This window comes from Tachypleus tridentatus, unplaced genomic scaffold (assembly GCF_004210375.1).
Source record: "Tachypleus tridentatus isolate NWPU-2018 unplaced genomic scaffold, ASM421037v1 Hic_cluster_1, whole genome shotgun sequence".
NCBI lineage: Eukaryota > Metazoa > Arthropoda > Merostomata > Xiphosura > Limulidae > Tachypleus > Tachypleus tridentatus.
The window spans coordinates 22,116,200-22,131,760 of NW_027467777.1; the positions used below are offsets into that span (position 1 = coordinate 22,116,200).

The 15,561-nt window shown below is 32.8% G+C and overlaps 1 protein-coding gene across 1 annotated transcript in view; it reads right to left on the minus strand.

Annotated features, from left to right (window-relative positions):
• Window positions 1–15,561, minus strand: part of LOC143241782 (homeobox protein rough-like) — an 86,178-nt gene that overhangs the window by 18,982 nt on the left and 51,635 nt on the right. Inside the window, exon 2 of the mRNA XM_076485014.1 lies at window positions 12,858–13,102. Within this exon, the coding sequence (XP_076341129.1) occupies window positions 12,858–13,032 (175 nt within the window). The 5' untranslated portion in view covers window positions 13,033–13,102. The remainder of the gene's footprint in view (window positions 1–12,857; window positions 13,103–15,561) is intronic.

Consider the following 15,561-nt stretch of genomic DNA (forward strand, 5'->3'; position numbering starts at 1 on the left):
CTTTGTTAAATACAACATCATAGTGTGGTAATTAGTAATTAAAAAGTTTTTCAAACGCTAGATACGATAAATACAGCTTGAAACAGTTCTCTAATCAGTGTCAATTTCCTGGTTATCTTCACGAATAAAGTATAGTCTCTCAAGTATCTTGTCTCATATCCTTCAATCTAGGCTCATTATATCCATTAACTTGCCATTTTATATAATAGCTAACTGCTACCACAGTCTTTACCAAACAAGAATATCTCTTTGGAACAGTCATATCCGGCATTATATGGACAGCTAATGAGTCGTTAAGGCACCTCTTTCATGCACGTGCCGCGTTCTAACACGGCCCGCGGGTACCGGATGCAAGGCGCGTGCATCCACACCGTTAGATTCCGTGAGCTCACAACACTCACGTCTTTCATTATCTCTAGTGTTTTGAAAATCTCGAAAGTGGAAGACAGATTTGTTCCTTGAGATAAAACTATATCAACAACCGATGAAAAAAAAAACAATTGAGCAGCAAATGGACAAGGGTCAAACAGGTTACAAGTTTCTCTAGGGTGGGAACCCACGTCACAAGGTCATTTGTAACTATTGAAGTGAAAGGTATTTAAGTAAAAGAAGAATCCAGAAATGTGACTCAAGATATTCCACCTATTGAAACATTTCTATGTCAAGACCGTAGCTAGCTACAGGTGTACCAATGTCACGTGATCGGTAGTGTTTGGCTGGCTTCACAGAGTTTGAATTTATAGCTAGAAAGAAACTTTCATGTTTTAACATGTTACAATACTGGCTTTCATAATGGCAATGTTTGTGTCTCATGAATGTTATACTTGTTGCTTAGTACAACAAGTCTCATTGTTGTAAAATTGTATGTCAGGACGGCTGTTATGGGTATTAACACTTTTACCCAAATAAAGCAGAGAACAATGTTTCGACCTTCTTAGGTCATCTTCAGGTTAACAAATAGAGTTTGCTTGTTTTATTTTTGAATTTCGCGCAAAGCTACGCGAGGGCTATCTGCGCTGGCCGTCTCTAATTTAGCAGTGTAAGACTAGAGGGAAGGCAGCTAGTCATCACCACCCACCGCCAACTCTTGAGCTACTCTTTTACCAACGAATAGTGGGACTGACCGTCACATTATAACACCCCCACGGCTGAAAGGGCGAGCATGTTTGGTGTGACCTGGATTCGAATCCGCGACCTTCAGAATACGAGTCGAACGACTTAACCCACTCGGCCATGCTGGGCCTATAGAGTTTGCAACTGACCATTGACGGGCACGTCTTAGAGAAAACAGTGTAAACTGGTACGGGATTGTTGGAGACATTTAGAAGACTGCAGATTAACTAAACATAACATAACAATGGAAAACACCCAGACACTAAGTAGGGAGACATATATAAACAACCGCAAAATCAAAAAAGTCCTACTTATACAACAACGAAACCCAATATTAAACAAAGGAACACCTTTATACCAAAACTAATTAATAACCTAACATCGAACTGCAATGTTCTTCTCTACCTTATTTTGGTAAAAGTGTTAACATCCATATCAGCCGTCCTGAGAAAAATTTTAACTCCAAGTGGGTTTCTCGTCATCACGAAGGTCTGATTGTTATGACTAAAAACTTGTTTATTGTTACAGGCCTGACAGTTGTTAATAACAGACTTGTTCCTTACTGTTAGAGGCTTGACGGTTGTTATTAACAGACTTGTTCCTTATTGTTACAGGCCTGACTGTTGCTATTAACAGACTTGTTTGTTATTGTTACAGACCTGACGGTTGTTATTATCAGAATTGGTCCGTATCGTTACAGGCGTGACGGTTGTTATTAACAGACATGTTTCTTATTGTTACATGCCTGACGTTTGTTATTAACAGACTTATTCCTTATTGTTACAGGCGTGACAGTTGTTATTAACAGACATGTTTCTTATTGTTACATGCCTGACGTTTGTTATTAACAGACTTATTCCTTATTGTTACAGGCCTGACGGTTGTTATTATCAGACTTGTTCCTTATTGTTACAGGCGTGACGGTTGTTATTAACAGACTTGTTCCTTATTGTTACAGGCGTGACGGTTGTTATTAACAGACTTGTTCCTTATTGTTACAGGCCTGACTGTTGTTATTAACAGACATGTTTCTTATTGTTACATGCCTGACTGTTGTTATTAACAGACTTGTTTGTTATTGTTACAGGCCTGACGGTTGTTATTATCAGACTTGTTCCTATCCTGTGTCTGTTGCTGAAGTGTCTTTTATTCATGTGACCAGTTGGTTGTCCTTTCCTGTATCTATACACGTGACTAGTTGGTTGTCCTTTCCTGTATCTATACACGTGGCTAGTGCCGCTTGTCTTGTTGAAAATCTTTTTTATTAGTTACTATTACCCCAACAAGGTGGCTATTCCACTGAATTTACTGTTTCACACGACAAATGGTGATTTTCACTGACTTCACTGTAACTGACGACAGATGTTTTATTGTTTGATTTTAATGTTACCTAGGTCAGATGTTTTTATTCATCTGATTTTATTGTTACCTAAAACAGATGTTTTCATTCTCTGATTATAATATTACGTAGGATACATGTTTTTATTGTCTGATTTTACTGTTACCTAGGACAGATGTTTTTATTGTCTGATTTTAATGTTACCTAGGACAGATGTTTTTATTGTCTGATTTTAATGTTACCTAGGACAAATGTTTTTATTGTCTGATTTTAATGTTACCTAGAACAGATGTTTTATTGTCTGATTTTAATGTTACCTAGGACAGATGTTTTTATTGTCTCATTTTACTGTTACCTAGGACAGATGTTTTTATTGTCTGATTTTAATGTTATCTAGAACAGATGTTTTACTGTCTGATTTTAATGTTACCTAGGACAGATGTTTTTATTGTCTGATTTTACTGTTACCTAGGACAGATGTTTTATTGTCTGATTTTAATGTTACCTAGAACAGATGTTTTATTGTCTGATTTTAATGTAACCTAGGACAGATGTTTTTACTGTCTGATTTTAATGTTACCTAGAACAGATGTTTTATTGTCTGATTTTAATGTTACCTAGAACAGATGTTTTTATTGTCTGATTTTAATGTTACCTAGAACAGATGTTTTATTGTCTGATTTTAATGTAACCTAGGACAGATGTTTTTACTGTCTGATTTTAATGTTATCTAGGACAGATATTTTTATTGTCTGATTTTAATGTTACCTAGAACAGATGTTTTATTGTCTGATTTTAATGTAACCTAGGACAGCTGTTTTTACTGTATGATTTTACTCTTACCTAGGACAGATGTTTTTACTGTCTGATTTTACTCTTACCTAGGACAGATGTTTTTATTGTCTGATTTTAATGTAACCTAGGACAGATGTTTTTACTGTATGATTTTACTCTTACCTAGGACAGATGTTTTTACTGTCTGATTTTACTCTTACCTAGGACAGATGTTTTTATTGTCTGATTTTAATGTCACCTAGAACAGATGTTTTATTGTCTGATTTTAATGTAAACTAGGACAGATGTTTTTACTGTCTGATTTTACTCTTACCCAGAACAGATGTTTTTATTGTCTGATTTTAATGTTATACAGGACAGATGTCTTTATTGTCTGGTTTTAATGTTACGTAGGACAAATATTTTTATTGTCTCATTTTAGTGTTACCTAGAACAGATGTTTTATTTTCTGATTTTACTGTTACCTAGGACAGATGTTTTATTGTCTGATTTTAATGTTACCTAGAACAGATGTTTTTATTGTCTGACTTTAGTGTTACCTAGAACAGATGTTTTATTGTGTGATTTTAATGTTACCTAGAACAGATGTTTTATTGTCTGATTTTAATGTTACATAGGACAGATGTTTTTATTGTCTGGTTTTAATGTTACTTAGAACAGATGTTTTATTGTCTGATTTTAATGTTACCTAGGACAGATGTTTTTATTGTCTGATTTTAGTGTTACCTGGAACAGATGTTTTATTTTCTGATTTTAATGTTACATACGATATATTTCACGTTTCTTCAAAGATATTTCACGAAAAAAATGTTCATTATTGGTCTATTTTATCTTCGACTTAACAACGGCCAATATGAAATGTGATGCCAGCTGTAGTATCTGCTTTTGAACATTTTATATTCGACTTAACAACGGCCAATATGAAATGTGTTGCCAGCTGTAGTATCTGCTTTTGAACATTTTATCTTCGACTTAACAATGGCCAATATGAAATGTGTTGTCAACTGTAGTATCTGCTTTTGAACATTTTATCTTCGACTTAACAACGGCCAATATGAAATGTGTTGCCAGCTGTAGTATCTGCTTTTGAACATTTTATATTCGACCTAACAACGGCCAATATGAAATGTGTTGCCAGCTATAGTATCTGCTTTTGAACATAATATTTTCACATTGAAGAATTCACGTGAATTAAAATAATTCGATGCATTTCGAACTAACTAAAAGTAGAACCTTTATTTCAATAGAATTCAAGCAGATATCTAAACTATAAGTTGTTAGAGAATAGTTTAAAATCGTGATAAAACATCCACTTAGTTTCATTAGATCGACAACTTCGTTTATTTGTTTTATATTGAATTTCGTGCAAAGCTACCTGAGGGCTCTCTGCGCTACCCGTCCTAAATTTAGTAGTCTATGTGTAGAGGGAAGAAAGATGGTCATCACCACCAACCGCTAACTCTTTGGTTACTCTATTATCAACGAATAATGGGACTGACCGAAATATTATTAGGCAACCACGACTGAAAGAACAAGCATGTTTGAAGTGACAACGATTCAAACTAGTGATCCCTAGATTTCGAGTCGAGCACCCTAACCACCAGGCCATGTTATGTCAACTCTATTACTTCATTGGACTGATTAAGCCTCCACTATTTATTAAATATTCTGTCAGATAATTCTAACGACATAAGGAAAGCAGAGAAACATATAAACAAATGTACAGAGATTTATATGTAGGTGAATAATATAATAAATTTTACTTGTTTACCAGGTGAAGTTATATAGTTTTACAGGACAGAATGCGACGATTCTGGCGAAGACATTAGTTCGAGTGAAGATAGAAGCCCTGTACTTCTATAACTGTTAAATATTTCGTGAAATATAAAAAATCTGGTTTTTATGTAGCTGTAATAATTTGACCAGACATAATCAGGATGATCGTTTACTTAAACTTAAGACGTCAGAAAACAACGACATATTCTACAAAATAACTTTCATATTGACATTCATCACCGTCAGAGAACAGTGGTTTATTCCACAAGATAACTTTCATATTAACATTCATCACCGTCAGAGAACAGTGACTTATTCTACAAGATAACTTTTATTCTAAGATTCAACATCGTCATAGAACAGTTTCTTATTCTACAAGATAACTTTCATACTGAGATTCAACATCGTCATAGAACAGTGGTTTATTCTACAAGATAACTTTCATACTAAGATTCAACATCGTCAGAGAACAGTGACTTATTCTATAAGATAACATTCATACTAAGATTCAACATCGTCATAGAACAGTGGCCTATTCTACAAGATAACTTTCATACTAAGATTCAACATCATCATAGAACAGTGGCTTATTATACAAGATAACTTTCATACTAAGATTCAACATCATCATAGAACAGTGGCTTATTATACAAGATAACTTTCATACTAAGATTCAACATCATCATAGAACAGTGGCTTATTCTACAAGATAACTTTTATACTAAGATTCAACATCGTCATAGAACAGTGGCTTATTCTACAAGATAACTTTCATACTAAGATTCAACATCATCATAGAACAGTGGCTTATTATACAAGATAACTTTCATACTAAGATTCAACATCATCATAGAACAGTGACTTATTCTACAAGATAACTTTCATACTAAGATTCAACATCATCATAGAACAGTGGCTTATTCTACAAGATAACTTTCATACTAAGATTCAACACCGTCGTAGAACAGTGACTTATTCTACAAGATAACTTTTATACTAAGTTTCAATATCGTCATAGAACAGTGACTTATTCTACAAGATAACATTCATACTAAGATTCAACATCGTCATAGAACAGTTTCTTATTCTACAAGATAACTTTCATACCAAGATTCAACATCGTCAGAGAACAGTGGATTATTCCACAAGATAACTTTCATATTAACATTCATCACCGTCAGAGAACAGTGGTTTATTCCACAAGATAACTTTCATATTAACATTCATCACCGCCAGAGAACAGTGGTTTATTCCACAAGATAACTTTCATATTAACATTAATCACGGTCATAGAACAGTGGCTTATTCTACAAGATAACTTTCATATTAACATTCATCACCGTCATAGAACAGTGGCTTATTCTACAAGATAACTTTCATATTAACATTCATCACCGTCAGAGAACAGTGACTTATTCTACAAGATAACTTTTATTCTAAAATTCAACATCGTCATAGAACAGTTTCTTATTCTACAAGATAACTTTCATACTGAGATTCAACATCGTCATAGAACAGTGGTTTATTCTAGAAGATAACTTTCATACTAAGATTCAACACCGTCAGAGAACAGTGACTTATTCTACAAGATAACTTTCATACTAAGATTCAACATAGTCATAGAACAGTGACTTATTCTACAAGATAACTTTCATTCTAACATTCAACATCATCAAAGAACAGTGACTTATTCTACAAGATAACTTTCATATTAACATTCATCACCGTCAGAGAACAGTGACTTATTCTACAAGATAACTTTCATACAAAGATTCAACATCGTCATAGAACAGTGGCTTATTCTACAAGATAACTTTCATACTAAGATACAACATCGTCATAGAACAGTGGCTTATTCTACAGGATGACTTTTATACTAAGATTCAACACCGTCATAGAACAGTGACTTATTCTACAAGATAACTTTCATACTAACATTCATCACCGTCAGAGAACAGTGGCTTATTCTACAAGATAACTTTCATACAAAGATTCAACATCATCATAGAACAGTTTCTTATTCTACAAGATAACTTTCATACAAAGATTAAACATCGTCATAGAACAGTGACTTATTCTACAAGATAACTTTCATACTAAGATTCAACACCGTCATAAAACAGTGACTTATTCTACAAGATAACTTTCATATTAACATTCATCACCGTCATAGAACAGAGGCTTATTCTACAAGATAACTTTCATATTAACATTCATCACCGTCAGAGAACAGTGACTTATTCTACAAGATAACTTTCATATTAACATTCATCACCGTCATAGAACAGTGGCTTATTCTACAAGATAACTTTCATACAAAGATTCAACATCGTCCTAGAACAGTGATTTATTCTACAAGATAACTTTCATACAAAGATTCAACATCGTCATAGAACAGTGACTTATTCTACGAGATAACTTCCATATTAACATTCAACATCGTCATAGAACAGTGGTTTATTCCACAAGATAACTTCCATATTAACATTCAACATCGTCATAGAACAGTGACTTATTCTACAAGATAACTTTCATATTAACATTCATCACCGTCATAGATCAGTGGCTTATTCTACAAGATAACTTTCATATTAACATTCATCACCTGAAAAGAACAGTGATTTATTCTACAAGATAACTTTCATATTAACATTCATCACCGTCAGAGAACAGTGACTTATTCTACAAGATAACTTTCATATTAACATTCATCACCGTCATAGAACAGTGGCTTATTCTACAAGATAACTTTCATACTAAGATTCAACATCGTCATAGAACAGTGACTTATTCTACAAGATAACTTTTATACTGAGATTCAACATTGTCATAGAACAGTGACTTATTCTAGAAGATAACTTTCATATTAAGATTCAACATTGTCATAGAACAGTGACTTATTCTTCAAGATAACTTTCATATTAAGATTTATCACCGTCATAGAACAGTGAGTTATTCTACAAGATAACTTTTACACAAAGATTCAACATCGTCATAGAACAGTGACTTATTCTACAAGATAACTTCATATTAAGATTCATCACCGTCATAGAACAGTGGCTTATTCTACAAGATAACTTTTATACTAAGATTCAACATCGTCATAGAACAGTGACTTATTCTACAAGATAACTTTTACACTAAGATTCAACATCGTCATAGAACAGTGACTTATTCTACAAGATAACTTTCATATTAAGATTCATCACCGTCATAGAACAGTGGCTTATTCTACAAGATAACTTTTATACTAAGATTCAACATCGTCATAGAACAGTGACTTATTCTACAAGATAACTTTTATACTAAGATTCAACATCGTCATAGAACAGTGACTTATTCTACAAGATACCTTTCATATTAAGATTCAACATCGTCATAGAACAGTGACTTATTCTACAAGATAACTTTTATACTAAGATTCAACATTGTCATAGAACAGTGACTTATTCTAGAAGATAACTTTCATATTAAGATTCAACATTGTCATAGAACAGTGAGTTATTCTACAAGATAACTTTTATACTAAGATTCATCACCGTCATAGATCAGTGGCCTATTCTACAAGATAACTTTCATATTAACATTCATCACCTACAGAGAACAGTGATTTATTCTACAAGATAACTTTCATATTAACATTCATCACCGTCAGAGAACAGTGACTTATTCTACAAGATAACTTTCATATTAACATTCATCACCGTCATGGAACAGTGGCTTATTCTACAAGATAACTTTCATTTTAAGATTCAACATCGTCAGAGAACAGTGACTTATTGTACAAGATAACTTTAATATTAACATTCAACATTGTCATAGAACAGTGAGTTATTCTACAAGATAACTTTTATACTAAGATTCAACATCGTCATAGAACAGTGACTTATTCTACAAGATAACTTTCATATTAAGATTCAACATTGTCATAGAACAGTGACTTATTCTACAAGATAACTTTTATACTAAGATTCAACATCGTCATAGAACAGTGACTTATTCTACAAGATAACTTTTATACTAAGATTCAACATCGTCATAGAACAGTGACTTATTCTACAAGATAACTTTTATACTAAGATTCAACATCGTCATAGAACAGTGACTTATTCTACAAGATAACTTTTATACTAAGATTCAACATCGTCATAGAACAGTGACTTATTCTACAAGATAACTTTTATACTAAGATTCAACACCGTCATGGAACAGTGAGTTATTCTACAAGATAACTTTTATACTAAGATTCAACATCGTCATAGAACAGTGACTTATTCTACAAGATAACTTTCATATTAAGATTCAACATTGTCATAGAACAGTGGCTTATTTTACAAGATAACTTTTACACTAAGATTCAACATCGTCAGAGAACAGTGGTTTATTCCACAAGATAACTTTGATATTGACATTCAACATCGTCATAGAACAGTGATTTATTTTACAAGATAACTTTCATATTAACATTCAACATCGTCACAGAACAGTGACTTATTCTACAAGATAACTTTCATAGCAAGATTCAACATCGTCATAGAACAGTTACTTATTCTATAAGATAACTTTCATATTAACATTCAACACCGTCAGAGAACAGTGACTTATTCTACAAGATAACTTTCATATTAACATTCATCACAGTCAGAGAACAGTGACTTATTGTACAAGATAACTTTCATATTAACATTCAACACCGTCAGAGAACAGTGACTTATTCTACAAGATAACTTTCATATTAACATTCATCACAGTCAGAGAACAGTGACATATTCTACAAGATAACTTTCATATTAATATTCAAGGACGTGAGAGGACAGTGAGTTATTCTACAAGATAACTTTTATACTAAGATTCAACATCGTCATAGAACAGTGACTTATTCTACAAGATAACTTTCATATTAACATTCAACATCGTCACAGAACAGTGACTTATTCTACAAGATAACTTTCATAGCAAGATTCAACATCGTCATAGAACAGTTACTTATTCTATAAGATAACTTTCATATTAACATTCAACACCGTCAGAGAACAGTGACTTATTCTACAAGATAACTTTCATATTAACATTCATCACAGTCAGAGAACAGTGACTTATTGTACAAGATAACTTTCATATTAACATTCATCACAGTCAGAGAACAGTGACATATTCTACAAGATAACTTTCATATTAATATTCAAGGACGTGAGAGGACAGTGAGTTATTCTACAAGATAACTTTTATACTAAGATTCAACATCGTTATAGAACAGTGAGTTATTCTACAAGATAACTTTTATACTAAGATTCAACATCGTCATAGAACAGTGACTTATTCTATAAGATAACTTTCATATTAAGATTCAACATTGTCATAGAACAGTGGCTTATTTTACAAGATAACTTTTACACTAAGATTCAACATCGTCAGAGAACAGTGGTTTATTCCACAAGATAACTTTCATATTGACATTTAACATCGTCATAGAACAGTGACTTATTTTACAAGATAACTTTCATATTAACATTCAACATCGTCATAGAACAGTGACTTATTCTATAAGATAACTTTCATATTAACATTCATGACAGTCAGAGAACAGTGACATATTCTACAAGATAACTTTCATATTAACATTCAACACCGTCAGAGAACAGTGACATATTCTACAAGATAACTTTCATATTAACATTCATCACAGTCAGAGAACAGTGACATATTCTACAAGATAACTTTCATATTAATATTCAAGGACGTGAGAGGACAGTGAGTTATTCTACAAGATAACTTTTATACTAAGATTCAACATCGTTATAGAACAGTGAGTTATTCTACAAGATAACTTTTATACTAAGATTCAACATCGTCATAGAACAGTGACTTATTCTACAAGATAACTTTCATATTAAGATTCAACATTGTCATAGAACAGTGGCTTATTTTACAAGATAACTTTTACACTAAGATTCAACATCGTCAGAGAACAGTGGTTTATTCCACAAGATAACTTTCATATTGACATTTAACATCGTCATAGAACAGTGACTTATTTTACAAGATAACTTTCATATTAACATTCAACATCGTCATAGAACAGTGACTTATTCTATAAGATAACTTTCATATTAACATTCATCACAGTCAGAGAACAGTGACATATTCTACAAGATAACTTTCATATTAACATTCAACACCGTCAGAGAACAGTGACATATTCTACAAGATAACTTTCATATTAACATTCAACACCGTCAGAGAACAGTGACATATTCTACAAGATAACTTTCATATTAACATTCATCACAGTCAGAGAACAGTGACATATTCTACAAGATAACTTTCATATTAACATTCAACACCGTCAGAGAACAGTGACATATTCTACAAGATAACTTTCATATTAACATTCATCACAGTCAGAGAACAGTGACATATTCTACAAGATAACTCATATTAATATTCAAGGACGTCAGAGGACAACGGCTGATACATTCTCTATGAATAACGATAATTTCTATGTACAACTTCAGACTGAAATTAAACACAATATGAGAGTTTTTCGAGAAGAAAGATGTTCATGGTTTGAGAAAGGTACATTTCATATTTGATGTGTTGTTAAATAAAGTGTTGTTAATGTCTCATGATTTATTCACCGCTTATGTGGCTCTGACACAGTAGACTAAGAACTTTTTAATTTATATATTTTAATAAATTTGAATATGAAGAATATTTTCACATACAGACAGGTTAGAAAAAGGCAATTTTAATTTTTCTCGCACAATCTATATAAACATGTTTATTTTTTACATATTATATATATTATCTTGTTTGTAACATGTATTCCTCTGTCTTGTTCGTTCGTTACCGTGTTTTATAGTATCTTGTTTGTAGCATGTTACTGTTTCATATTATAATTAGTTTGTACCATGTTTTCGTGTCACTGACTTATATTATAACTGGTCTGTACCATGTTCATTTGTTACTGTTTTATAATATAAATAGTTTGTACCATGTTTTCGTGTCACTGACTTATATTATAACTGGTCTGTACCATGTTCATTTGTTACTGTTTTATAATATAAATAGTTTGTTCCATGTTCTTTGTCACTGACTTATATTATAACTAGTTTGTACCATGTTCTTTTGTTACTCTCTTATATTATAACTATTTTGTACCATGTTCTTTGTTACTGTTTTATATTATAACTAATTTGTACCATGTTCTTTGTTACTGTCTTATATTATAACTAGTTTGTACCATGTTCTTTTGTTACTGTCTCATATTATAACTGGTTTGTACCATGTTTATTTGTTACTGTTTTATATTATAAATAGTTTGTACCATGTTCTTTTGTTACTGTCTAATATTATAACTAGTCTGTACCGTGTTCTTTAATTACTGTCTTATATTATAATTAGTTTGTACCAAGTTCCTTTGCTCTATCTAATTTATGGCATGTTCACTCCTTACATTATCCATGTTTAACAAATAGTTCAACATCTGATAATTAGTCGGTGTTTCTTTAAAATGTACTTCATTGTGTTTTGCAGAATAACGTTATTGGATGATAACGTTAACATAACATCTTACCTTATGTAATTGTAACACTAGAATGGCTTTGAGCGCAATTAATTTCTAGCACGTGACTTTTTAAAATGAGCGATTTTTGTAGCGCGTGTTGAAAAACGGTTACACTTACAGATGTTGGATGAGGCTAGTCGCCTCCGGTTGTAGAGACTAAGGACTCTTGTAACAATTAGGTAATGACAAGTCTTCAGGTATAATCATGGTTATTAATTAACCAGATGTGGGGCAGGAAGCCCCGGGTTTAATTTAAACGGTACTCACAGAAGGCAGGGAGTGGTCCCGCGCTGAGCGGTAAATCCGTGGGCAGTCCGCGGTAAAGGAGTCCAGTTTCACTGGGGTGGACGATACTTGTTGGTGAAAGAAATGGTCGAAAAAAAGGTAAATGTCCAGAGGAAGTTGACCCTTCGCTGACAGCCGTTGATGGTGCGGCCGACATCAATGATGTTGTAGGTGTGGTGGCGCTGGAGTCGACAGTGACCAAGGAGTGTCTGAAGAGCTCGCTCAGCCTGTCAGAAGAAAAAAAGGAAACAGTCGGGAAGTGAGATAGTTTGTTACACTCACCAATGGTGGCATAGAATGACCGCTGGTCACTGGTGTGAAAGCTGATAGTCTATCTGACTGTTCCGAATCAGATTTTAAGACTTCGTTTTGCTCGGTGGGGTTAGTGAATCTCTGGATTTCTCCAGAGGCCTAGACTCTGAAGGAGAAATGAAAGACAAAGGTGATCCGGAGTTCTTTTGGTCTGGAGATTCCATTTGTTCGTGGATAATTTAATAATAACGTGATATGGAAAGTCAACACAAACACTAAATCGTCGGGTATATTTAGCGAGTCTCACCACGATGGTTTTACAGCAAGACTATAAGTACAACTAACAACTGTGATAGTTTCTGTCCATTTAGTCGACCGGAGATGATTCGATGAAAGAAGAGTTACTTTGAAAAGACCCGAGGCACCTCGGAGTGGCTGTACCCAGACCGGTTCTTCAGGGTTGGTGGATTGGTCGGAAGGGGGCCGGCCGAAAAATCACAGTTGTTAAATTAGCTACAGGTTTGAGAGGAACATAACGTGGCTTTATAATAGTTTTCTGTGATTTACTTGGTGATTGGTCGCCAGTAAGAAAGCGCTGGGAGGAGACAGGTGTAGTGAAACATCCGGGTATCGGATTTTTAAGATCAATATAAACGTTTGACACCAGAATTTATGAAGATTATTCTCTGTTTTAAACAATATTTGTGGAACACCAATGAAAGTTATTGATTCTTTAACTATGTATCAAACGACAGACAAGAGTGAGCTAACCCATAAAAATTAAACAAATAGGAATGAGTCGCTAAAACTTCTGTCGCTTTTCTCTAGTTATTCTGTTAGAACGGAAACTTAGAAATTACATTGTATTAACAAGAACTGAAAATATGAAAACACTTCTGTTCTGACAATAACCTTTCTAACTATACCATGCGACTTTCTCGGTGACGTCATACGTGAATTGACTCATAATTGCTTTATACGTTACCCACTGAACGTTATCACCCAAGTTATGAAGGTTGAACTGGAGGGAATATTTTAATTCTATGCGGAGCAGATAAATGTTGTTAATATATCTGTAAACAAGGTACTTATATATTGTTTGATAGCTGTAAAACAGATATTTAATGTCGGTACATGTTCAAACGAGATATTTATATGTTGTTCGATACCTGTAACACAAATATTTAATGTCGGTATATGTGTAAACCATATGTTTATATATAGTTCGATATCTGTAAAACAGATATTCAATGTCGGTACACGTGTAAACGATATATTTATACATAGTCCGATATCTGTAAAACAGATATTTAATGTCGGTACATGTTCAAACGACATATTTATATATTGTTCGATATCTGTAAAACAGATATTTAATGTCGGTACATGTGTAAATGATATATTTGTATGTAGATCGGAATATTTGTGTTGTGTTTGGACATTTTCTGATGAGAACAACATATGTATTAAATACATGTGTTAACGATATATTTATATATAGATCGGAATATTTGTGTTGTGTTTGAACATTTTCTGATGAGAACATGATTTGTATTAAATACATGTGTTAACGATATATTTATATATAGATCGGAATATTTGTGGTGTCTTTGGACATTTTCTGATGAGAACATCATATGTATTAAATACATGTGTTAACGATATATTTATATATAGATCGGAATATTTGTGTTGTGTTTGAACATTTTCTGATGAGAACATGATTTGTATTAAATACATGTGTTAACGATATATTTATATATAGATCGGAATATTTGTGTTGTGTTTGAACATTTTCTGATGAGAACATGATTTGTATTAAATACACGTGTTAACGATATATTTATATATAGATCGGAATATTTGTGTTGTGTTTGAACATTTTCTGATGAGAACAACATATGTATTAAATACATGTGTTAACGATATATTTATATATAGATCGGAATATTTGTGTTGTGTTTGGACATTTTCTGATGAGAACATGATTTGTATTAAATACATGTGTTAACGATATATTTATATATAGATCGGAATATTTGTGTTGTGTTTGAACATTTTCTGATGAGAACAACATATGTATTAAACACACGTGTTAACGATATATTTATATATAGATCGGAATATTTGTGTTGTGTTTGAACATTTTCTGATGAGAACAACATATGTATTAAATACACGTGTTAACGATACACACATATGTGAAAAACATCTTTATGTAGAATAACTACATAGTTTAACAGTATATTTAGCATGTAATCAACATTGTTTAAAGACAGCTGTGAACGGGATATCTGTTGTGAACATTATTATTGTCTCATGTAAACGGTGGTGATAAACGTCTCTCGATCTTTCCGGAAAAAGAAAACAAAACCGATTTAATTTCTTTCCACTAAAATTCATTAAACTTCAACAAAAACCGAAGGTGAAGAAG